This window comes from Carettochelys insculpta, chromosome 7 (assembly GCF_033958435.1).
Source record: "Carettochelys insculpta isolate YL-2023 chromosome 7, ASM3395843v1, whole genome shotgun sequence".
NCBI lineage: Eukaryota > Metazoa > Chordata > Testudines > Carettochelyidae > Carettochelys > Carettochelys insculpta.
The window spans coordinates 6,324,552-6,349,115 of NC_134143.1; the positions used below are offsets into that span (position 1 = coordinate 6,324,552).

General features: G+C 63.4%; 1 protein-coding gene across 2 annotated transcripts in view; it reads right to left on the bottom strand.

Moving 5' to 3' along the window:
* NFKB2 (nuclear factor kappa B subunit 2) overlaps window positions 1–24,564 on the bottom strand; it is a 41,651-nt gene that overhangs the window by 1,501 nt on the left and 15,586 nt on the right. The window contains exons 7-26 of one of the 2 annotated variants that reach the window (XM_074999817.1): window positions 19,589–19,624; window positions 19,234–19,243; window positions 8,481–8,524; window positions 8,154–8,232; window positions 7,346–7,386; window positions 6,955–7,053; window positions 6,539–6,690; window positions 5,490–5,596; window positions 5,054–5,212; window positions 4,350–4,454; window positions 3,673–3,758; window positions 3,450–3,588; window positions 3,245–3,364; window positions 2,907–3,083; window positions 2,640–2,781; window positions 2,131–2,245; window positions 1,620–1,827; window positions 1,084–1,253; window positions 671–773; window positions 52–281 (exon numbers count right to left, since the gene is read on the bottom strand). In XM_074999817.1, coding sequence (XP_074855918.1) covers window positions 52–281; window positions 671–773; window positions 1,084–1,253; window positions 1,620–1,827; window positions 2,131–2,245; window positions 2,640–2,781; window positions 2,907–3,083; window positions 3,245–3,364; window positions 3,450–3,588; window positions 3,673–3,758; window positions 4,350–4,454; window positions 5,054–5,212; window positions 5,490–5,596; window positions 6,539–6,690; window positions 6,955–7,053; window positions 7,346–7,386; window positions 8,154–8,232; window positions 8,481–8,524; window positions 19,234–19,243; window positions 19,589–19,624 — 2,322 coding nt within the window. Of the gene's footprint in view, window positions 1–51; window positions 282–670; window positions 774–1,083; window positions 1,254–1,619; window positions 1,828–2,130; window positions 2,246–2,639; window positions 2,782–2,906; window positions 3,084–3,244; window positions 3,365–3,449; window positions 3,589–3,672; window positions 3,759–4,349; window positions 4,455–5,053; window positions 5,213–5,489; window positions 5,597–6,538; window positions 6,691–6,954; window positions 7,054–7,345; window positions 7,387–8,153; window positions 8,233–8,480; window positions 8,525–18,076; window positions 18,145–19,233; window positions 19,244–19,588; window positions 19,625–24,564 lie in introns of those variants that run through there. The other variant, XM_074999816.1, reaches the window with a different exon arrangement.

Here is a 24,564-nt window from a genome sequence, read left to right on the forward strand (position 1 = left end):
AGCTCCCTCCGGAGCCGACCCAGTCCCCTGGCTTAACCCGCAGCTCTGCACCTTGCGACTCCTGGTCAAATCCAACGGCGTGTGTCTGCGGCGCCGCTTGGTGCCCCGAGCGCCAGGTTCCCTGCTCCCGTGCTCAGCCGCCGTGCTGGCCCCTGCGTGTGCTGCAGCCGGCTCCCCCAGCTCCATGCTTGCCTCCGCCTCCAGCTCGCTGTCTGGGTCGCTGCTGGCTTCGGACGAGGACGACTGCACTGGCTCATCGTTCTCACAGAGGACGTCCGCACCTGGGAAGCGGGGCAGGTCAGAGCCGAGACAGGGTGGTACCCCAAGGAAAGCACAGCCCGGCCTGGCTCAGATCCCAGGGCACATGGACTGGAGCCACCCGGCCCCCCATGCTCCCTACTCAGGCTCTGCAACCCCAGCTTCCCTTTCACATTCCCTGCTTGGGCCCAGATCCTGGGTGCCTGGCCTGGCCCAGTGTACACGGGGGCAACCGGCTACAGCACCGCTACGGACCGTCCTCGGCTGGCTGCATGGGGCTCCCTCCGCCACCTCCCACTGGCTGGGCCAGCACCACACGCAGAGAGCCTGCCCACTAGCCCGGCCCCTCCCCGAGCCACTGGCAGAGCCCGCCCCCTTGGACTGCCAGCCCCAGGGCAGCAGAGAGAGCTACCTGCTTTGATGAGCATTTTGGTGAGGACGGGGGAGCCCAGCCCGGCAGCCAGGTGCAGAGGGGTGTTTCCAGCGAAGGTCCGAGCGTTGACGTCCACTCCCAGCTAGAGGGAAATGCACGAGCCAGTGAGGGATGGGCACAGCGCTGGGGGGAGCCCAGGCTGCCCCACCCCTCCAAGCAGGGCCAGGCCGTCACGTGCCCATGGGCAGGCCTGCTGGCACCCCGCCCAGCCTCCTGCAGCCCTGCCAGCGGAATAGACGGGGAGGCTCCTGCGACTCCGCCGGCCATTCCCACGCCAACACGCTGAGCCCCGTCACTCCTCTGCCCAGAGCCCCAGGCATAGCGGAGCTGGGACCCCTGCCAGCCCACCCCCGACCCGCCACCCTGCAGCCAGGCAGCTCCCAGCCCTGTACCTTCTTCACCAGGTGGGCAGCCATATTGAGGTTCTCCATCTCCACGGCCAGGTGCAGGGGCGTCCGCCCACCCTGCCGCTCCCCAGCGTTCACGTCCGCCCCCATCCTCGCCAGCAGATCCAGGCAGGCCAGGCTCTTCACCCTCACAGCCAGGTGCACGGGGAGCAGGCCTGGAACAGGGAGCCGGCATTAGGGGGGCTCTCAGCCCCTCGGCTCCCTGCACAAGGCAGACGTGTTCCCCCAGCTGCGTCCAGCGCCCCAGCAGGGTAGGCTCCCCCAGGCCTGTGGGAGGGGAGTTCCGACTGGCACAGGCCTTCTGCGAGGCAGACCCGTGGCCGCTGCCAGGGCTGGGAGGCTCACGCCCCAGGCAGGCGACTACTGCAAGGTGGGGGTGAGCTACAGGGACCCTGCCTCAGCTTACAAAGGCCCCCACTGGCCCCAGGCCAGCACTGGGGCTTCCAGCCCCTTCCTGGCAGCCCCACGGGTAGGCAGGCTGCCCTTTGCTCAGTCGCGACCCCACCCCGGGGGCCGCTCACCATGGTAGTTGGGTGTGCTGAGCAGGCCGGCGGCTGAGGAGCCCAGGTGTCCCAGCAACGTCCTCAGCATGGCCTCATCGCCTGTCTGGAGCGCCAGGTGCAACAGCGAGTTGCCGTAGCGGTCCAGGCGCGTGGGGTCCGCCTGGGCCTGCAGCAGGAGCCCCACCACCTGGTGCTGCTTGGTGATCACTGCCAGGTGCAGGGGAGTCTGGGAGGAGACAAGTGACAGCCAACTCACTGAGGCTCACCCAGCACCACGGGGCCCGCTGGGGCTGACAGCCCCACTCCCTCAGATGGAGACCCAGCCTTGCCCCGGGGCAGGCACACCAAGGCCACCAGCTGGACTGGAGGGCTGGGGCTGGTCCAGGGGTCATGTGGAGAGCAGAAGGATGGCAGGAGGACGGCTCCAGGTAGAGGCTCCCACCAGCCCTCTGCCAGCCAGGGCAAGCAGGGCCCTGGGCAATGCCTTGGGCAGCACAAGCAGGCCCCAGGAGCGGCAGGGGCGTGGTACCTGCTGCAGGTGATTGGCCACGTTGATGACCTGCTGGTTGGGGATGCTGAGGATGACCGGGATCAGCTGCTCGATCACGGCCGTCTGCTCGTGGATGATGGCGAGATGCAAAGGCCTGAGGGTGGGGAAGGGATGGGGAGCTCAGCGCGGCATCTCAGTGGCTGCAGCACCCCACGGGCCCAGCTCCCCCCACCACCCCCTGGGCCCCAGCTCCCCATGCCTTGGCCCACTGTGCTGTCCATCCCAGGAGCCTCCAGCATGGGGCTGCGCACACACAGCCCTGACCCGCCAGCTGTGACCCCAGGCGGGACCCAACTCCACACCCTACATGGGCCAAAGGGGAGCTGGCTCCAGGCCGTGGGACCTTGCGGGCAGGCCAGTCCAGGGAGGGGGAGCTAGCCAGCAGGGCCGAGACCTCACCCGATGCAACAGGGGTCTGCAAGGCCCCATGCAGCAGGGGCCGCTGGGCAGCAGCCAGGGAGGGCGCCGAACTCGAGCCGGGCACTCACGTGTCTCCGTTCTCGTCCTGGGAGGCAGCCAGGTGGCGCTGTGCCGCCAGCAGCGTGCGCGGGTCGGCCGTGACCGAGTACTTCAGCAGCGCCAGGGCGCTGCGCTGTGCCACAGCCAGCATCCGTAGGTTGCTCTGCTGGGCTGCAAAGAGGAGCCAGGATCAGTGCCAGCAGCAGCCTGCGGACCCCTTCCCCCCCGCCGCCGCCCCGCACAGTGCCCAGACCCCCAGGACCGGCCCTCCCTCGCCGGCCCCCAGCCCAGCGTACCGTGGTGCTGCAGCGCCTGCTGGCAGCTCTCCTCCACAGGCGGGCGCTTGCCGTTGCCCCCCTCTTCCGCCCTGGTCATCTGCACCCCGCCGTGGAAGCTGCCCACGGGGTGGGGGCCAGGGGTGTAGATGTTGTTGTAAGTCAGGCCCGAGGAGTACGGGTAGCTCAGATTCCCACCTGCAGGCCGGGAGGGAAAGGCAGCTGGGACGGAGGCAGGGCCTGGGTGGGGCCAGCCCCTCACACGGTGCCTGCTGGCTTGGAGGCAGCTCCAAGGGGTTGGGGGTATCCTAGATGACTTCTCCGGCCATAGCCCCCCAGCAGGGAGCTGCTCAACTCACCTCCGCCAGAGCCAAACCCACTGCCTCCCCCGCCGGCGCCGCCCATGTGCGAGCCCCCACCAAAGTGCTGGGGAAACTGAGGCAGCACCTTCTTCCGTTTCCTCTCCACCTCCTCCTTATCTGCAGGGGAGAGAAGCGGGACAGGGTCAGCGCCAGGCTGTGGGGAGTTTCCCAGGGCAGCCTCCCCCCCGGCCCCGGGCCTCACCTTCCACCACCGGGTAGTAGGTGAACTGCTTGGAGTCGCTCACGTCGCCCCCGCGCTTGCGCTTCAGCTGCAGGAAGACCGTGACGGGGCGGTCGATCTTGGGCTTGTGGTAGGGGGGCGTGCGGAAGACGATGGCGTACTGCAGGCGAGGCAGAGGGAAGTCACGCGCTGACCGGTGCCACCAGCCCGGCCCAGTCCCGCTCGGCCCGGCCCGCCCACACACCTGCTTGTGCACGTCGGTGGGGGAGAAGTCCCCGAAGGCCTGCCAGCCGTTCTCGTCGTCTTCGTAGAACCGCACCTCGATGTCGTCTGGGGAGGGGGGGGGGCGTCACCAGGGGGCTCCGGCAGGGCCCAACCGACCCCCACGCGCCACTGGTGGACCACAGGGCTCCTCCCCTCCCACGGCTGCCTTAGAGCCAGAGCAGCTGTGCCCCCCTGCGGCCTTGGCACCAAACACCAGCCCAGGCAGGCTTCAGCAGGGAGAAGCTGCCGGCCGGGGTGCTCGGGGCGGAGGCAGGCCCCACGGCAATCTGCAGCCCATCGGGGCCTACAATAAGTAACTCTGGGCTCAGGTGAGCGCCTTCCCCTCACAGCCTGAGCTGCACCCCTGCTCCCTGGCAGGCCGGGCCAGAGACACACACAGCTCGCCCCGCCACCCCTCCCCGCCACTGCCCACCCACCTTTTACCAGGGCCAGCAAGCAGACTCAGCCTGTCCAGCCAGCCTAGCTCCAGAGAGGGCTCACCCGGCAGGAGAGGAGAGGAGAGGTGAGGAGGGAGCTCTGCCAGCCCTCAGAGCATCCTGCCAAGCCCCAGAGCCCACAGTAGTACGCCTGGGAGCAGTTGCGCCAGAGGACGCCCAGGGGGTGTCAAGCACAAGCCCACGCCGGCAGGCACCTCACCCTTCTGAACTTTATCGCACAGCAAGTAGACCTCATCCCCGCCCCGCACGGAGCCAGCGGTCTTGTCCATCCGGGAGATCTTCAGGTTGGAAGCCCCAGGGGACTCTGCGGAGCAGAGAAGTGTTCAGAGCCTGGCCCACAGGATGCAGAGCAGTGACGGGATGGGAAGAGAACCCAGGGAGATCTCCAGAGTCAAGTCCCCTGACCTCTGACTTGCGCCTGCCCACCCTCCCTTCCTCCAGCACGCCCCACAGGGAGCAGCTCCGTGCCATGGCGGGGGGCCGGGAAATAAAAAAAGGACACCCACGGACCCTGTGCCCACCCACTGGCAGGGGAAAAAAATCAGCAGGTCCTGGGCCACACCCCAAGCTACCCACCAAGGATACACCCTCCTCCAGCTGCCCACCCAGCGAGCCGGTCCTGTGTCCAGCAAAGACCCCCAGCTTGGCCTAGCAAGAGGCCGCGATCTCCTGGCCGCCCTTCCTTGCCCAGAGAGGGGAGCTGAGCCAAGCAGAACCCAGGCTGGCCAGGGCTCCATCCCCACAATCAGTCCTGGGCCAGGGCCTGCGTACAGACCGACCCGCTCCAAAGGGCTCCAGGTACATGTGCAGCATCTCTTCCCCCAGGAGGTGCCAGGCAGTTAAAGCTGCAGCCGCTCGGCCCAATGCCAGGAGCGGCTGGGTCTGGCCAGAGCCTGCACTTACTGCTGTCGTGGATGGGGTCAGAGATGACAGGCTTCAGGGGCAGCGTGAAGTTCCCATTGCTGTCGCGGAGGTAGGCGGTGAAGCGGAGGCGCACGATGCTCAGATCCATGACCTTCTTCAGCTCCTTCGCCTCCAGCTCAATCTCTCGCAGCTCCGACTCTGCGGGAGAGAGGGTGCAGAGGTCCGGGTTACAGACTCCCCACACCAGCGCACTCTTCTGCAGGCCAGCCCGGCCCGGCCTGGCCCGGCCCACCCCAACTTCATGCAGCTCCCTTGCAGGCTGTCCAAGACACCAGTCCCTCGATCATTAGATCCTCTGCCACCCACATCTGAGTCGCCCTGCCATGACGCCCTGACCCCTCCCTCCTTGCAACGGACACCAGCTCCGCACCCCCGGCCTGCAGTCCCCTGGGCTCTGCTGTGGAAGAGCCCTCACCTGTCAGCGCCTGGCTTCTGATGCGCATCTTCTGCTGCTTCAGCTTGTCCTTCATGATCTCCATCATGTTCTTTTTGGTCACGTGGAGCACCCCCAGGTTGTTGAACCTGAGAGAGGGGGAGCCAGGGCAATCAGCCAGGGAAGGCAGGAGAGGCCTGGCCCCCAGCTAGAGCAGGAGGGGGACAGGAGGGTGCCAGCCACTGAAACAGGGCTAAAGACAACCAGAGAGATCAGACACGCAGGTCTGCGAGTGATGCTCCTGGCAAGTTTCAGGACACAGCACTGATTTGAGGGGTGCAGATGAGGTCAACGTCATCTGACTGTCACCTGCACTAGCCTGCTGCCGATCTGCCTGCTGCGTTCAGCCCCCCAGCGTGCTTTTGAGCTACTCCTGATGCAAAGAGGAGCCAATCAAAGCACTCTGTGGAACCGCTAATGCAGGTTGGCATGGCGTAGCTAATACAGGTACACCGCACGCAAGCCATGAGCTGAAGTTTGAATGACAGCTCGGCTCACAAATATCCAGAACCACGCCTCCAGCACCTGCCTTGGCCCAGCTACAAGGGTCCACCCACAGGACTGGGAACCTCACCACCAGAGCAGGACTTTCACCAGACCCCTGGGAATCACTGGCTGCTCTTGCAGGATGCCTCCCGGGGGGAAACGGGTGGTGGTGGTTCTGGCACGTCGCTGCAGACAATGCCGAGCTCTGCCTGCCTTGCCAATGGCACAGGCTTGCCAGGGAGTTTCATGCGGCGGATTAGTGGAAAAGCCCCTTCTGTGGGCTAGACGTTCGTGAGGGGGAGACAGCAGGGATGGAAAAGTAGGAATACGTTCCTGTCGCTGCTAATAACCAGGACACCTGCAGAGGATGGCCCTGCTAAGAGCCAGAGGAGATCCCAGGGGATGGAGCATTGCAGAGGGCAACTGCTCCTTCTGCTCAGCACAATGGCGTAACAAACGACAGCAACCCGACTGCCTCCCGGCACCCGCTCGGGTGCAGACGGGCGAGCTGTCCCCAGCCCCAGCCCCAGCCACCCAGCACTTACTGCGCCGTCATGTCCTTGGGTCCCACCGTCACGACGCAATTGCCGGCCTCGTTGCACTGCTTCCCCACCAGGCTATGGGCGTGCACGCGCGGCGGGTCGCTGTGGGTCACCAAGTCCACCTCGATCCGTGCCACGCCTCCGTAGTTGCAGATCTAATGGGAGGAGGGGAGTCAGCGTCGGCGTGGGAGCGTGGGGCACGGACCTGCAACCTGCACCCGTCCTGGAGTCATTCCAGGCAGGCAGGCTCTGCTGCAGCAGCACCGTCTCGACTGATGGGTCCCCTGGGGTCAGACTCCCCTCCCCTTCTCCAAACGCCTCGTCCCGGAGCAGCCACCTCCGCACAGGCAGAGCCGGTGCTGCGGGTCACCCCCCGGAATGCACCCACCGCCACGCAGAGCAGCCTGCAGGCCACTCACCTTGACAGTCGGGTAAGTCTTGCGCCCCTTCTCGCTGGACGCACCCGGCAGCCCACCGTGGGAAGGGCCCTCGCAGCCGTACCGGAAGCGGAACCCCCGCTGCAGAACCAGAACAGCCAGTCACTGCCCTGCGGCGCCTCCCAGTCGGAGAGCCCCGACGCACGAGGCCATCGGGGAAAAGCCCACGTTTCACACCGCAGGCGGGCAAGTAACTGACCCAGTACCCCCACACTCCACCGCTGGAGGAACAGGCTGAGAGCACCGGCCGGGGGAACTCTCAGCTACTCCGGCCCCACCTTCTCCTCGCAGGAGGTGGCATGGGAATAGGTGAGGAAGGGCTGCCTGAGGGGAGCTCACAGCTCCCCTGTGAGATGGTCCGCAGAGTCCTCACCTGTTTCGGCTGCTCGATGATGATGAGATACGGCCCTTCGGCTGGAGAAGAGAAACGGAAGACGCCAAGTGAGACAAGCACGCCTGCGTGTGGTGCCGATGGTTTAACACCTGCTGAGGGCAGCTGAACGGCGGCCGGACTGGGGGGTAGCAGGGTCAATGCGGGGGTTGCAGCAGAGCCAGGGAGGGGCCCCATAGTAACTGTGGGGCAACAGTGTTACTGGACAAGTATCAGCAGGAAGCCGTGTAAGTCTGTGGCCGCAAAAACAACGAGAAGTCCTGTGGCACCTCAGAGACTAACGATTTATCGAAGCATAAGCATGATTAACCCCTGCCTGGCCCCCCGGCAGCCTGGCCCCCACCTCCCTGCCCCACGGCAGCCTGGCCAGTACCCTGCTAATGCCCCCACCCCCACTGATCTATGACGCGACTCACAAAGCAGGTCTTTGCCCAGGACAGCTCACGCTTTGATAAACCTGTTAGTCTATAAGGCGCCGCAGGACTTCTGGTTCTTTCTGGAAACAGCATTAACAAAAGCTGCGTCCAGGGGGAGGAGATGGACCGGCCCTTCCCACTCACAGAAGCCCCAGGACGGAAGAGGGGAGGATGACACTGGCTGGGAGCTGATCCCTGCTCCCCGCAGCTGAGTGGGGAATTCCTGCTGCTCTCAGCAGGGCTGGATCCCCCTTTTGGGCCCAGTGGCGCTGGTCTGCCTTAGAAACAACCCGACATCCACCAGCTTCTGGGGCTTCCCTCCCTCCCTCCCCTGTGGGCGAGGCAGCCGCCGCCACCGGGGGACAGGGTCTCACCTGTCTCCATCAGCGGCTCCTTCTGCTCCATCAGGCGGGAGCTGAACTGGAAGTCGTCATAGTCGATCCCCTCCAGGCACTGCACAGAGCGCGGGGAGAGTCAGGCGCTGCCGGCCCGGCGGCGGGACGCACCCCCACAGGCAGCGCAAGAGGGGAACTCCGCCCTGAGCCAGACACCCCCCGCCCCGAGAGCTCCCCAGGCCCCGGTGGGACCCCCCTGGACCGGCTCCGATGGGGCTCCCCCCGCAACAGAGACCTGGACTCCGCGGAACCCTCCAGCCCTGCCCCCCAAGTCCTTCCATGGGGTCCCCCCGCCCCGGCACTCACCGCGTTGTAGGGCTCGTCCATTGCGCGGGCGATGGGGGGCGGCGCTGAGCGGCCGGGGCGGGGCAGGGCGGGGGGGGGGTCGCGGCCGGGCCGCCCGGAAAGTCCCTAGAAACCCAGCCCGGGGCTGGAAATGACGGACCGCGCGTCACATGACGTCACGTCACGTCATCGCCCCGCCCCCAGCCGCCTGCCCGCCCGGCCCCCGGCACCCTCCGCCCCGCCCCGCCCCGCCCCCTCTGCCTGCCCCGGCCGCTCCCGCCTTGAGCGGCTACCGCCCGGACTCCCCCCGATGCACCCGAAAAGGCTCCGTCGGGCCCCCCAGCCCCCTGCACCCACCCACAGCCCCCCTGCAGTCCCCTGCACCCACACCCCCCACAGCCCTGCCTGCACCCCCCCAGCACCCCCCTGCAGCCCCCAGTACTCACACCCCCCACAGCCCTGCACCCACCCCAGCCCCCCTGCAGCCACCCCCAGCACCCACCCACAGCCCTGTCTGCACCCCCAACCCCCACAGTCCTGCCTGCACCTACACCCCCCTGCCCTGCTCAGCCACCCACCAGTCCCAAACACAGACTCTGCTGCACCCAGAGAGGCTCCCTCAGGCCCCCCAGCCCCCTGCCCACACCCCCCACAGCCCTCTGCACCTACCCCCACAGATCTGCCTGCACCTACACACCCCCTTCATCCCCCCCACAGCCCCCCTGCACCCCCCACAGCCCTGCTCAGCCACCCACTAGTCCCAAACACAGACTCTGCTGCACCGGTCTGAACCCCACCACACACACACACACACCTCTTAGTCTGGTGCCAGTCCGAATGAGCACCCAGCTCCCAACTATGCTGCGAGGCTGGCTGGGTGACCTGGCGGAGAGCTATGCAAACCATTTCCTACCCTTCTGAAAGAGAGAGGGAGTTTTCCCTTCCAGTAGGTGAGATTCACAATCAGTCAGTCTCTCAGAGGGCCCTGCAGAGATGGGGTTGGCCCTGCCCGAAGCCGGAAACTCCAGCCGGCTGCTCGCCTTTCCCACTGCTGACTCTCGCTTCTGCTCTGAGTGGCTCTCCTGGCACCGGGCTCTGCCGGAGAGCCCAGCAAAGATTCCACGGTCCTTCCTATCGCATCATGGGTCTGCCCCCGCCTCCTCTGCCCCCTCCTGCTGGTGTGAACTGTGTTCCAGCTTCTCCACCCCAGAGGTGGCCGCATTTCAGAGGTAGCAAGCTGGTCACGTGTGATGAAAGCAACAGGGATACCCAGCTATATAAACCCTTCTCCACCAACTACCTCTAAGCACATCTCAGACCTGCTCTGTGTACATGCAACTGGCCCAGACCCAGAGTTCGAGGAGTGCAGCCCCCACCCCCAGGCTTAGAACATCCCCTGTGCTCAGAGCTCCCCAACACCATGCTCCCCCTCCCCATAAAGTGGCCTTGCGCCATTGCCCCCTGCCAGCGTTCCCTGTAAGCTGAGCGCTTGGGCAGCTGCCCAGGAGAGACTCCAGTGCAGCCCAGAGCACCCACAGCCGGCAGTGTGTGTTTCTACTGGGGGTGCCCATCCGCACGTGGACGGAACAAATTTTGTTCGGTGCATCGAGGCATGTGGGGATGTGCACCACCAGAGGAAACGCAAGCATAGATCTGCACAGCTGATCTGCAAGTGCAGCTGTTCTGTCCCAGCCGGCCCCCCCGAGAACACCACAGGAAAGAGAGTGCTCTCCCGTCTTGCTTTCCCCCAGAGACAGCAGCAGAACGGCGTCCAGGGTGGTGTCTGAGTGGCGCTCAGCCCTCCGCCACCCGCCGGCTACAGACCTGGACAGCTGGAGTTGAAACACTCAGAAAAGGTCACACCTAAACCAGCCACAGCGGACGGGCTATTAACACCAAGTACCCAGCCAAGGACTTTCATCTAAGCCTAGCACAGGTACAGCTACGGGGCAAGCTTCCACCGCAGCCTGTGCCAGTGACTCCCCCTCCCCAGGCAGCATGAGGAAGGAGTTTGTCTCCAGGGCCCATTCAGCCCTTGGCCTCTGCTGTCACTGCCAGCCACGGGGCTCAAGTCCAAATGGTATAGCGGACATGGGCTACGGTCCCAGTGCAGCCCCAGCGCCACCTGAGCCATTTCCACATTGGTTCCCCCCCGCCGCTCAGCCACCGTGGCGTGGTTCTGATTCTTCAGCATGCTCATACCATGAATCTCTGAATCACCGGCTGCTGGCAGGCCCCACTCGGGGGATTTTGGGTGCGTGGGGGAGAGTGAGGGGTAGGAAGGGGATTGCACAAGCAATGACTCATTTTCTGCAGAAGTCAAAAGGAGGAAAAATTTCTCAAGGAGATTTTCCCTCTGCCCAAGGCCTGGGCCAGGGCTGCCCTGCATGCAGGACCAGGGCAGGTGCAGGGGGAAAAAGAGGCTGCAGCTGCACATTTATTCCCAACTCTCCGAGTCCCGCCAAACTCTTCCACAGTCCAGCCAGCCTTGTCAGCACGGGAATGCCGCAAAGAGGGGAGCAGAGCTGGGGGAGCAGTTAGGAGCTTTGGACTGTACGGCGCAGCCATCTGGGCACTAAAAGACCACTCAGGCTTTTCATAAAGGGTCATGGGTGGGCTGCATCCGTGTCCCGAGGAGAAATGGATTCCCCAGTGCCATCAGTGCCTGGGCCAACATCAGCCGTGTGGGCCATTGAGGGCTCTTTCAGCGTCATCTACACGCACGCTGCTACTTGCATGCACAGAGAGACAAAGCAGGTCGAGAAACACATGTGGCTCTTGGAGCAAAAGGTGGGCGCCTGGGATGGTCCTTAGCTCCTGAGAGAATTTGTTGCACAGTCTAAGGCCAGCCCTGGCGAAGGTCCGGCTCCTACACAGATGAGCGTTGTCCCTATCGCAGCCCCACTGTGCCAGAGGAGCTGAATCATGACCCACAATCTTCGCCTGGCATTTCAGGCTCTGTTCAAGAGAAATCCCCAGGCCAGAGCACTCCAGGAAGAGCAAGTCAGAGACCTTGAGATGCTATTGTAGAGAAAGCAAGTATAGGGCTACTGAGCAACACCCCAGAAGTGGCTGCATTTCAGCGACACAGCCTGCACCAGCACTTTAGGTTCTTTCAGGATGGAAGAGGCAACGAAGCCAGAAGACGATAGATGGCCTGGAGCAGCATCCGTTCCCACCGGCGCCTGAAGCGCCGTTTTCTGTCCCGGATCCCCCATCTCAGCTCCTTCCCCAGACTTACACGGTCTAGTGTCCTCCCTTCGTAAGCAGCTTTCCTCCACTTCCACTTGCACACTGCCATTTCGCCTCTGGTAAGATACCCATGGGGAAGCTGGGGTGAGCTCCTGGGCGTGGAGGCAGCAGACAGCCAGCGATCCAGCTACTGCAGTCTGGGTGTGACAGCTCCAACATCTGATGCGCCAGAAGAATTGCAGCCCTCCGCCCGTTTTGCACAGCTAGAGCAAGCACTTGCAGCAGCCTGCCAGAGCTGGCAGGGAACCTGAGCGCACGCCGGCCACACTGTGCCCTCTGCAGGAGGGCACAACAACTGCTGACCTGGTGCTCCAAAACCAGCCAGCCAGCCCCCTGGAAGGGCTTGCCAGTGCTAAGCGAGGCTGATTAACTGCTCTCTCTCACTCGCAGCCCCGAGGAAACAGGACCCAGGATCACAGGTACAATTTCTGCAGCAGCATCTCAGCCTGCTACCTCAGGCAGCCTCTCACCCCCAGTGCAGGAGACACATACTGTTAGAGCAACCAGAGGCTCAGGGGTCGATGTTGCAGACAGGCAGCTGCAGGGGATGAGGTGCGGTCCCAGATCCATTGGCATAGGCATAGAGCTAGCCATTCCCCTCTGCTCCGAGGGCCTCCGCGCCACTGCTCTTTACTGGCTGCCTTGTCATCAGTCTCAGCTCGTTTCTTATTTATCAGCACCCTGTTGTATGGTCAACCTACCCTCAGACCCTGCTGAAGTTCACCTTGCTGGCCCTCCACTCTGTGCTTCAGAGAGACCATGCAGCTAGTCCAGACCCCGCAGGGTCCCGCTCGGACACCCAGAACGACTGTGGTCAATGTGTTGCATGGGAAAGGGCTGGGAGATGGGCAGAGGGCCCTATCCTACTTCTGCCCAGCACCAGCCCCACCTCAGGCTGTGCCGAGCCCTGTAGCTAACAGAGGAGACCATTCCAACCGTAAGAGAAAGAGACATCCGCCATGGGGCCCACCAGAGCACAGGGCCTGGGACAGCTCTGAGCAACCCCAAAGCTCTATGAACACGCCAGGAACGGCTTTTCCAAACTTGAAAACACGGACTCAGCCGGAAGGTACCTTGAGAGGTCACAGAGTCCAGCCCCCTGCAATGGGGACTTCCCTGGTGGCAGGAGGGTTCCGGTAGAATCCCGGCAGATGGGCAGACTAATTCAGATGGAATTCAGTGGGAATCTCCAGGATGAACTTGGGGCGTACCCTCAGGGGAACTTTATCTATAGGGAACACTGTCCAGGGTCCACCACAGAATCAGAATTGTAGGACTGGAAGGGACCTTGAGAAGTCTTCTAGCCCAGCCCCCTGCACGCCAGGCAGGTCTAAGCACTGTAGATCATCCCTGACAGGTGTTCGTCCCACCTCCTCTCAAAAGTCTCCAAGGATGGAGATTCCACAACCTCCCTTGCTGCAATTTAAGCCCATTGCTTCTTTTCCTGCCATCAGAGGTCAAAAACAACATTTTTTCTCCCTCCTCCTTGTAACAACTTCTAATGTCTGTGAGAATTATGATGTCCCTCGTCAGCTTCTCTGTTCCATACCAAACAAACCCAGTTCTTTCAACCTTCCCCCAGAGGTCACTGTTCGCGGGTCTTTAATCATTTCTTTTGCTTTTCACTGGACTTTCTCCAAGTGGTCTACAGCTTTCTTGAAGCGCGTTGCCCAGAGCTGGGCCCCGATATTCCAGCCGAGGCTTAATCAGTGCAGAGCACAGCAGAAGCAACGCTCTTGTTAAAACATCCCAAAATTAAGTGTGGTGGTTTTTTTTTGCAACAGATTCATACTGTTGACTCACAGTTAGTTACTGACCAACTATGAGCTCCTAGGCCGTCATTTCCTACTCCAAAAGAAATTGTGCAACTGACTGTTCCTTCCTAAGTGGAGTACTTTGCATTTGTCCTTGCTGCATTTCATCCTGTTTATCTCAGACCATTTCTCCAGACCATTTTGAATTTTTACCCTCCCCTCCAAAGCACTTGCAACTCTGCACAACTTGGTATCGGTCACAGACTTTATAAGTACGATCTGCAGATAAATCGTTGATGAAGCTATCGAACAGAACACCAGGCAGAGCCAATCCCTGCACGACCTTCCAGTTGACGTGTGAGCCACTACTCTCTGGAAATGGTTTTCCAGCCAATTTTGCACCCACCTCAGGTGGCTCCATCTAAGTTGTACGTCCCTAGTTTGTTTATGAGACGGTCACATGAGACAGTATCAAAACCCTTACTAAAGACAAGATATCACGTGTACTGCTTGCCGCCATCTACACGGCTTGTTACCCTGTCAAAGAAAGCTATTAGGTTACTCTGACATAATTTGTTCTTGACAAATCCATGCTACTAACACTTATCATGTCAGAATCATCTCTGATGTGTTTCCTCCATCCTTTGCTCCATTACCTTTCCAGGTACTGACATGAAGCTGTCTTGTCTGTAATTCCCCAGGCTGTGTCATTATTCCCTTTCTCCAGAGGGGCATTATATTTGCCCTTTCCCAGTCCTCTGGAATCTCTCCATCCTCCAGGACTTTTCAAGGATAATTGCTGTTGGTTCAGCTATCTCCTCAATCAGCTCTGTGAATATTCTAGGATGAATTTCATCAGGCCCTTGGGACCTGAAGACATCTAACTGGTCTATGTCCTTTTAACCTGTTCTTTCCTTATGAGCAAGTTAGCGCTTGCAACGGGGATGGCTACTTTCAGGGATAGGTGCGGAAGGGAAAGACTCATGCGGCGGATTCATAACAGCCAGCAGCACTGGGATGATGTCCCAGTTAGGAGCGGGTGCCCAGCTGGAGGGAAGGTTCTGGGACAGGTGAATGTAGAGGAGCTGTCTCTGGGAGCATGGAAAGCACAGCTCACCGCCAGGCACCTGTGCAACAGGCTCATAGGTAAAGATTTGAAGAGGAGAACTCAAAAGAGTAGAAATGTCAGAGCTTTATGGCGGTACTGCCCCAGCTTAAGACATGAGTGCTGGAGAAGCTTTGGCGTCCCAGCTCCACCTGTGGGCAGCAGAGACAACCGGAGAGGCAGGCGCTCTGCACCGGTCCTCTGCTCTCAGTTCAACACGGTAGGAAGCGCAAGGCAGAGGCGGGGACCCACAAAAACTTCCAACGGCCACAGGTGCATGGAACACACAGGCAACCAGATTGCAAGCACCTACAGGGGCCCAACACCCTCTGGATATCGTTTTGCTGTGTAAGTGTGGCTAGAAGAGATCCCAGCCAAGACATGAAGCAGAAGAGAGCCCTCTAGCAGAGCAGTCTAACCCTCCCTTCACGTGGGGACCTGAATGCAGCCAAGATCCACTGTGTGTAGAGCATTCCTGAAGTTCTCCATCCGTCCTGGACAGAAGGGACGTTTTTCTGCCTACTTTTTTAACCCTCCAGTTACTTTACATACAAACCAATAGCTTTGTTCACTGAGTTACTAAACCAGTTTGTTCCATTGCTGCTCCCCTCAGCACCACTTTTATCATCCTGCCCCCCAGGTCTAGATTTGCCTTTCCCCTCCCATGAACTCCACCCACCCTCTGGGTGTTCGCAAGTCACCTGTCCCACCCTGCGGCCCTCCAGGGTGACTCCCTCCTAACCCGCTGACTGGCACATGTTCAGGGACCAGGGAGGGCACCTTTCCTGGGGCTGCTCAGCAAGCACACAGCCCTGACAGACACCAGGCATTACCAGAGCTCTGAAACCAAAGACATGAGACTAGAGCTCCAGCCCTCTCCAGCCCATCTCCTAGCAGCCTCCTTTCTCAACCCCAAATATGAGCCCACCACTGAAGAACTCAGAGATAAACTGCCTTGTAAATACCCTGCCTACCCAGGGGGGCAGACTAGGGACCCAGACAGGTTCCAGGCCTAGTGTGGCAGAAGCTTCGAGTCCACAGAGATGAAAATTTGAGGAACTTTGATGCCACTGCCACAAGAGGACGTTTTGCCATCCCCAGACCACACCACAAACTTCACCTCACCTCAGCCTCCCGGAGGCAGGACAAAGCCCCGTGAGCCTCCCTGCCCCAGGAGCCACTAAACATCTACAAGCAGCCTAGGGAGGTTCCCAGTCATTCACCCCTTCCGCTCCTGGGCCCCACCCCTCCATTCTGCAAAGCTTCCGCATGCAGGAACCCTTCCAGGGCGGGCAGAACTAGGGTAATAATGCTCCACGCTCCCCAGCAGACACCCAGGGGGACCTGTGCTTTCGATGGAACCGCAGCCAAGGCAGCAAGTACAGCTGCCCTGCACTGTCCCAGCGCTGGGGAGTACGCCAAGCCGGTCTGTGCTTCCTTCCCAGCAGTGCCAACACCGCTCCAGGAGGGAGAGCCGCACGCGCGACTGATGCATCACTGAGCGCTGTGCTCCAGCTAGCTAGCCTTGTACACGTCCACTCAGGCTGACAACCCTGCCCAGGCATCGCTGCAGAGCCCTTCGGTCCCCGATCCCAGCCTGCATCTCAGGAGTGAGCTGATCCCACTTGCCTGGAATTGCTAATGGGCCCGATGCTGGCCCACCCATGCGGCGCAGAGCATGTTACCGGACGCGGCGCAGAGCAACCCCAAGGCTGCCACCCCCTGGCAGAACGGAACCGGCACCTCTACTCCAGGCCAGACACGACTCCGAACCCACACCAGAACCAAGGCAGAGCAGAGTCCCCGGGGAACGAGAGCCTGCCTGTCCCGAGAGGTTACTGCTAGCCAGGGTAGGGAATACAAGCCAGTGCAGGCTGGAGGAAGGGGAGCCTGCTTTGGGAGTGAGGGAAGAGATGGAGAGAGACCTTCTTGCTCTGACACAGGGCGAGCCCGGACTCGGGGAAGTACACGCCACTAGAACAAGGGACACCCGCAGGCAGGAGGCGGCCCACAGCCAGGAGCCAGACAACAGCCCAAGGGGCACAGGGTCTGGGCTGCATCTGGACAATAGCCAGGAACGAAGGAAAGAGCCTAAAAGCAATCTGTGCCCTCCCTTCCCCACGGTGCCACCTAGTCACCTGACCCCTAATACCCCACGTGCCAGCCCGGCACCCGGAGCCACTCCCACACGGCACCGTGCTCCCCTCACCCGCACCCCTCCCACCAGCCCGGCACCCTGACCCCCTCCCACACGGCACTGTGCTCCCCTCACGTGCACCCCTCCCGCCAGCCCGGCACCCTGACCCCCTCCCACACGGCACTGTGCTCCCCTCACGTGCACCCCTCCCGTTAGCCCGGCACCCTGACCCCCTCCCACACGGCACTGTGCTCCCCTCACCCGCACCCCTCCCGCCAGCCCGGCACCCTGACCCCCTCCCACACGGCACTGTGCTCCCCTCACCCGCACCCCTCCCGCCAGCCCGGCACCCTGACCCCCTCCCACACGGCACTGTGCTCCCCTCACGTGCACCCCTCCCGTTAGCCCGGCACCCTGACCCCCTCCCACACGGCACCGTGCTCCCCTCACCTGCACCCCTCCCGCCAGCCCGGCACCCTGACCCCCTCCCACACGGCACTGTGCTCCCCTCACCCGCACCCCTCCCGTCAGCCCGGCACCCTGACCCCACCTCCCACACGGCACTGTGCTCCCCTCACCCGCACCCCTCCCGCCAGCCCGGCACCCTGACCCCCTCCCACACGGCACCGTGCTCCCCTCACCCGCACCCCTCCCGCCAGCCCGGCACCCTGACCCCCTCCCACACGGCACCGTGCTCCCCTCACCCGCACCCCTCCCGCCAGCCCGGCACCCTGACCCCCTCCCACACGGCACTGTGGTCCCCTCACTCGCACCCCTCCCGCCAGCCCGGCACCCTGACCCCCCCTCCCACACGGCACTGTGGTCCCCTCACTCGCACCCCTCCCGCCAGCCCGGCACCCTGACCCCCTCCCACACGGCACTGTGCTCCCCTCACCCGCACCCCCCACGCCAGCCCGGCACCCTGACCCCCCCTCCCACACGGCACTGTGGTCCCCTCACTCGCACCCCTCCCGCCAGCCCGGCACCCTGACCCCACCTCCCACACGGCGCTGTGCTCCCCTCACCCGCACCCCTCCCGCCAGCCCGGCACCCTGACCCCCTCCCACACGGCACTGTGCTCCCCTCACCCGCACCCCCCACGCCAGCCCGGCACCCTGACCCCCTCCCACACGGCACTGTGCTCCCCTCACCCGCACCCCTCCCGCCAGCCCGGCACCCTGACCCCACCTCCCACACGGCACTGTGCTCCCCTCACTCGCACCCCTCCCGCCAGCCCGGCACCCTGACCCCCCCTCCCACACGGCACTGTGCTCCCCTCACCCGCACCCCCCACGCCAGCCCGGCACCCTGACCCCCTCCCACGCCCGCTCCGGGCCAGCCCCCTGACTCCCGAGCCCCGCGCACTCACCCTCCGGCTCCCGCCGCTCCTGTCTCCCGCGGGCCCCGGAAAGTCCCGTCTGGGCCCCGCCACGCGGGGATTCCCGAGCCCGGCCCCCTGCGCCACGGGACCGCGGGGCGGGACCTCGCCGCCCTCGCCCCACCCCCGGCAGCGGCTCTGCCAGCCCGCGCCGCAGACGGGCCCCGCCGCCCGCCAGGATCAGGATCGATCCCCGTCCTGCGCTGCGGGGAGCCCCGAAACCGGCCCAGGCCCGACCCCCCGCCTGAGCCTCGGGGGGGGGCGGGGCGGGTGCAGGGGGCGGGGCTGGGGGCCCAGAGGCAGGCGCCCCTCCCCCCAGCAGCACTGAGGACTGGGGGGCCCCGCGCCCCCTCCTCCCCGCTCTTGGCAGGGCTCTCACCCGCGCCCTCCCAGGCGTGGCTCAGGAGTCCAGCCAAGCCCCCCCGCCCCCGACTGCTGGAACTGGGGTTGTTGTGGGGGGGCGTCTGGAAGTGGTTTCCATTATGCGGGGGGGGCAGTCTCAGCACCCCTGCGAGCCACCCCCACCAGTGGCCCAGCACGGGGGGCAGCCCCTGCTGCCTGGGCCAGGCAGGGACAGCTGGGGAAGTGCTCAGGGGCCACAGGCAGGACCAGGAGACACCCAGGGGAGGCTTGTAGGGGGCACCAGATGGGGCCAAGGGCAAGACCCGGCCTAAATGCTGGGCGAGGAAGGCCCCCCCAGTATGCCAGGGGCCCATACAGCTCCCCAGGCCACTGGCCCCCAGAGAAAAAAGTGAATTCTTCACACCAGGCTGATTTCCCATTTATTGCAAATTCATTTCCCGCCTGTATTTTCTCCATCTCCTGTGTAAAATATTTCTCACACTCTCCTGGGCCCTGCGATCCCCCTGGAAAGGGGCAAATCAGGCAGCGTTGTCCCATTAGCACACACCGCAGCATCAACCACCCGTCAAGGGGTTAAAAACCACACAGCCACTACATTCACTCCTATCCCCCGCTGCAGCTCAGCCCCTCCTGCCTGGATCCTGTAAGGCTGGGCCTCAGCTGAGGCACACTGACTCTGCACCCTGAGTTCTATTAGGAGCCCCGGCCCTTGGCAAAGGGCCCAGGGTCGACATGGCACGAAGGCAAGAAAGCAGCCAGGCAGGCAGCATGGAGCTTCCAGACACAGCCCGGCTGCTCCGAAACATTTCACGGCATGCCCAAGGCACAGTGTTGGCATTGGCAGTACCAGACAGCTGGACCAGCGTGAGGAGTCACAGCTGGATCTGCTACACTGGGGAAGCCCTGGCACTTTTCTTCTGCCTGCATCCCCACCTCTGGAACAAGGGGAGAATGAAAACCCAGTGCCCATGGGCGGGCAGACTGAATTCTCTGCTGGCAGGGAAGGGCCCCAACCTCCTCCATTAAAGCTCGCGAGGGAAGGGAAGGTGCACCAGCACCATGCTGTAGCTGTCTGATTATGGACCACTACAGAAGGGTAAAGTCAGAGCCTCCCCTCCAACGCCCCTGGAGTGGGGGCACCACACTAGACGTCGGACCTGGCTGGCAGCCAGTGAGCTCTACCAGCCATGGCCTGTGTGCCTGCCAGGGCCTTGGGCACCCTTAGTACAAAGAATAGGTTTAGAACACGCGCCAACCTGGGGGAAGTGGGGGACAGAATTTAGGCCCAGCCACCCCTCCCAGTGGGACATCTAACTTGATAGTATGACAGCCCAGGAGAGCCAGACTCAGCCCAGGACTGCAGTGTTAGGTGCTGTACAAAAAGCTGCTCCCTGGCTCCAGCAGCTTGGGAAGGAAAGCAGCTCGGGGGTGAGAAAAAGCAGGAAGTGGGGGAGTACGGGGGGCGTTCCTGAGATGAGCCCACAGAACTAGGGACCCCTGAAATTAAAAGTGCTGCCTCAGCCTGAACTCAGATGTCTGGCCCAGGGCTTGCTTTCTCCAAAGCCACCTGGCCCCACTGGAAAGGCCCAGACAACCCCAGCTTTCACCACCTCTGCCACCAGTCATGGGCTTCGGTCACCCCCCGCTGGGCTGGTGGACCCCGCACCTATGGGTGTGGGTCACTGTCCCCTGGACCACCTGCAGAGAGTCTCTTCGCTAGGAGCCAGCTGGCTTTTAGCTCAAACTGTCACCGCTCCTGCACTAAGCTCCACAGGTCCCAGGTTTGAGTCCGCCTGTGAGCCCTTGGACGAGCACACAGGAGAAGAGAGGCCTCCTGCCTTCTGCCCAGCCTCGAGCAGCCTGGCCGGACGCACACTTGAGCACCTGTTGCTCCCGAGCCGGGGAGGACACGCCCAGCTCCTCAGGTACCTCAGCTGACCAATCAGTGTCTGCCAGTGGTCCCCAGAGGGCAGCCAGCCCCTCTCCCGCTCAGCCCTGGAGAACAATTTCTCTTCCCCCCAGCGGCTCACAGACAGAACCAGCTCTGCCCCTCCCGGCTTGCACCAGGGCAGAACTCCTGCGCCGATTGTCTGTCCGGCAAGGAAGGGTAACTCCAGCGCCCCAAGTGCCTTAATGCCAGTCTACCCCCATGCCCTGTAGCACCTCTGTGCCTGCAAGGAGCGCAATGTTCTGCCCCGGGCGGGGCACCGCTGATGGGGGGCCAGGCTGCTGAGTGCCTGGGCTGCACGGGTCAGAAGGGGAGGTGATGGCTGGGCCAGGAACAGTCCCCTGACTCCACCCCACCTGGAGGCACTTGGGTTCCTGACCACGCTCGAGGCCGGCAGGCTGCCCCGTCACACCATGGCCAGGCCCTCGTGGCAGCCGTGGGGCGTGCCGGGCGGGGGGCTCTCAGCCTTGTAGCTGGCGGCCCGGCTGGCCTGCAGGAGCACCAGGAAGGTGTGGGCGGAGATGGCCCCGAACTCGCCGGCGAAGGTGCCGTAGAAAAGCAGGACGCTGATGATGAAGACCCACTCGCAGAGGGCCGCCAGGTGTTGCAGCACGAAGCTCTGCTGCACGAAGAACACACCGCCAGGGGGCGCCGGAGTCAAGGAAAGCAGCGGGATGGTCCGAGATCCCTGGCCCGGGCAGCCCTGCCCCCCCACTGCTAGGCCTGCCTGGGGGGTGGGGGAGCCAGATGTGCCCCACAAAATGCCGCACACCAGTGGGGGGGTACAGCAATCCCTCCAGACCTGCGTGCCCCCCATTAGCACCACTGGAGGGGGGCCCCGCTGGCTCCAGCCCCAGGCAGCCCCCCATGTGTGGGGCAGGGAGGAGATCCCCCATCGAAGGGGAACAGAGCTGGCTGCTCCCATGTGTGCTGGGGAGGGGGGTCTCCAGCCTCCGCTGCACGTGCCGGCCCCAACCCCCGCACGCCCCGGCTCAAGCTCCACCCCCCACAGCCCTGACCCACCCCAGGCTTAGCCCTCTCCCCCCTCCACACCCAGACTGGCGCGCCCCCCTGCCTTGGGGCATCAGTGTACCGTCTTTGGGGCGCAATGGGCGAGCAGCCAGCCCCTCGCCCGCCGGGCTGGGAACAGGCCAGCCAGCGATTCCCCAGACCGGAGACAGTGGCGGCCGCCGGGAGCAGCGAGTTACGCACCGGGTTCACCAGCTCAGACTCCACATGTGCACCAACTTCACCTCCGCCACAGCCACTATGTCACCCCATCGCCCAATCAGAGCCTGGCGGGATAGGGGCGGGGACGCAGGGGCCGGGAAGAGAGAGGCGTCCCGCGTGGGAGGCGGGCTCAGGGGCACCGCGCTGCCAGTCACCCAAGGAAGCTCGTGGCAAAGATGCCCGACGCCAATGACAGAAGTGCAAGGGCCGAGACGAAGAGCCCTCCCCCCAGTCAGACGCAGCACTGCTGGGGGCGGGTGCAACGTATGGTGACGCCCATCGCGGAGCAGGGTGTGCTCAGAAAGGCCCTGCCCCTCCACTGGATGAGAACTTATAATAAAATTAAAATCCTGGACGTTTACCTGGCCGCTATTCTTTCGTTTTTTTAACCGGACAGAGAGCCCAAATACGGGGCTGCCCGGTTGAGCAGCAGAAACGTGGCCACCCTGACCCTGACCCCTCCAAGGCCAGGCCCACTCCCGCAGTGAGTCTGCCAGCCCCAGGACCAGGGGTACCACCCGGACCCCCCAACCAGTGCCAGTCACTCTGCCCGAGTAGGGGGCTGCCACCAAGAGAGCTGACCCTAAGCTGACACTGCCCCCACACTGCTGCCCCAGAAATTAGCAGCAGGCTGCCCCTGGCGGGGGGGCACAGCAGAACCAGGCCCAGACTGGGTCCTGCTGCCAGCGAACACGAGGAGTGACCCTGGGCGTGGGGAGGCCAGGGCTCAGGCAGCTGTTGCTGGGCAGCCTAGAGAGGGGCCGAGCTAGAAGGAGAACCGCCCTGGAGGGAGTTTGCGGGGATCCGTCCCAGCAGGTTGAACATAAAGCCAGGAATGGCAAGGCCAGGCCCTGCAAAGTCTTCCAGGTGGACTGGGCTCTCAGGGACACCAGGGGTTAATGATCACCCCAGCAGGAGCCTGACCGCACAAAGGGCAAGGAGCATAGGCCCCCAGAGTCGCCCACATCAGCAGGGTAGGGCCAGGCCGCAAGCCCCCGCCCCCGCCCCGTGTACTCCTTCGCCACGTCAGCTATCACCCTCCCCTCCCCTTCCCCAGCACCAGCCTGGGGGACTCCAGCACTCACAGCCGGGTGCCTAAAGCCCTTAGGACGAAGTGAAAGCTCCAGCTTGTTTCTTGCCCACACTCCTGTATCAGAGTCCCTCCACACAGCCTCCTCCTCAGGGCCCTTCCCCGTTTATGAGCCCTGGCCTGCGGCCCCCCCGGCCGCACACTGCAATCTGCTCTCTAAGGCTGGCTGCCTCAGCCTCCTGGTTGCTTCTTGGCCTTCCTATCTCCCTTCCTCTGCCCCGGAAACCTGACATCCGCTGAGGGCAGATCTGCCCCTTCTTGGGAAATCAGAGGGAAAGGACTTCCCAGAAACCACTCCCTCCCTATGGCTCCTTTCCATCCCTTCTTCCTGGGACATGCAACCCGAGGGGAATCCCCCATCCTCAGAGACAGCTGGTTATTTCCTTCACCTTCCTCCCAGCCCCGACTTGAGCGACCCCAGATTATCTCCCCTCTCCTGCCCCCAACCCCCAGGGTGAGCTGGGCAGCCGGGTGCTGCTGGGACAGACACCTCACTTCCGGACTCTGAGTTGCACCCGGCTGTCAGCACAGAGTTCACCCAGCAGCCAGCAGAAGGGGCCAACTTAGCAGCCAACTTGCAGCCGCCCGATAGCTGGGCGACAGGCGCACCGAGGAGGCAGGACTCACACCAGGGCCTGGGCCCTCTGCAGCTGCGGCTGCCACCTCTCTCAGCCGCCTGCTCTCCTCTGCCAGCCGCCGCAGATCCTGGTGCTGATTCCAACCCGCTTGTCGGCCTACACTTCCTGGCACCTCCCGGCTCAGATCCGCTGCTTTCCCACGCCATCGTCCCTCTGGAGGGCACCGAAGCCACCCCCGAGCACCCTGCTTCCGCAGCCCCTGCACTCCACATTCTGCCTCCCGGTCCCACCTGATGCTCTCTGACTCAGGTGTCCAGCGTCAGGCCTGCCTCCTTCCTACCCTCCATCTGCAATGGCTCTGCTGCCCTGGGCCAGCCCCACCTCCAGCGTGCTGTTCCACCACGCACCCGGGCCACCCTTCTCCTCGGGGCCGGCCGTATCCGCTGTCTCTCTGACCTCTCGCCTCCCAGGCTCCCCCGCCATCCTGCCCACAAGCCCTAGCGCTGCACAGGACCAGCACCTCGGGCCCTATTCAGCCCAGACACCAGGCGCCTTTCTCCTGGCAAACGCTCTCTGGAGCTCCATCTGGCCTCCCTGGCCAGACTCGCTCCTGTGTTTGCGCAGGGCCCTGCCCAGCTTCCGCCTCTAAATCGGGAGGGTCGGTAAATACCTCCGCAGCCAGCTGGCTCGGAGCGCTGCAGCCGCCCGATAGCTGGGTGGCAGGCGCATCGAGGCGGCAGGAGGCCCCAGCGCCAGGCAAACGGCTTCCAAAGGCTCCCTGCCCCGACAGCTCCCTGGGCTGAGTCCCAGGGGTGGGGGCTTGACAGCAGCAAGATTTGACCTGACACCTCCAAGGAGCCCGGGGCCTAAATCCAGCCCCTCTGGCGCCCGCCCCTGCTAGCAGCGAGGCTGGAGCCCCGCAGGCTAAGAGTGCCGTGGGCTTGACAGCTCCCCCCCCCACAGCAGGGCTAGGCTGGCCCCACAGCGAGGGCTGCCCCTCCTAGGCAGTCCAGTCCCAGTGCCCAGGGAGCGAGCACCATTCCCCAGGCCACCTGCTTCCGCCTCACCTCCCCGAGGCCCAGCCTCCGCTCAGTCCTTGGAGAGCCTTCTCCTCTGCAGCTGGCTGCACGCCCGCCCCAGCTCTGCCCCGCCCCACCCCCACCCCATCCCAGGGCCCCCCTAGGTGAGGACTTCTCCCGGCCATCAGACCAGCGGCTCTCGGACGTGGCGGGGTCCGGCCCAGCAGCCTGGAGCAGCCGTTCTCCCCAGG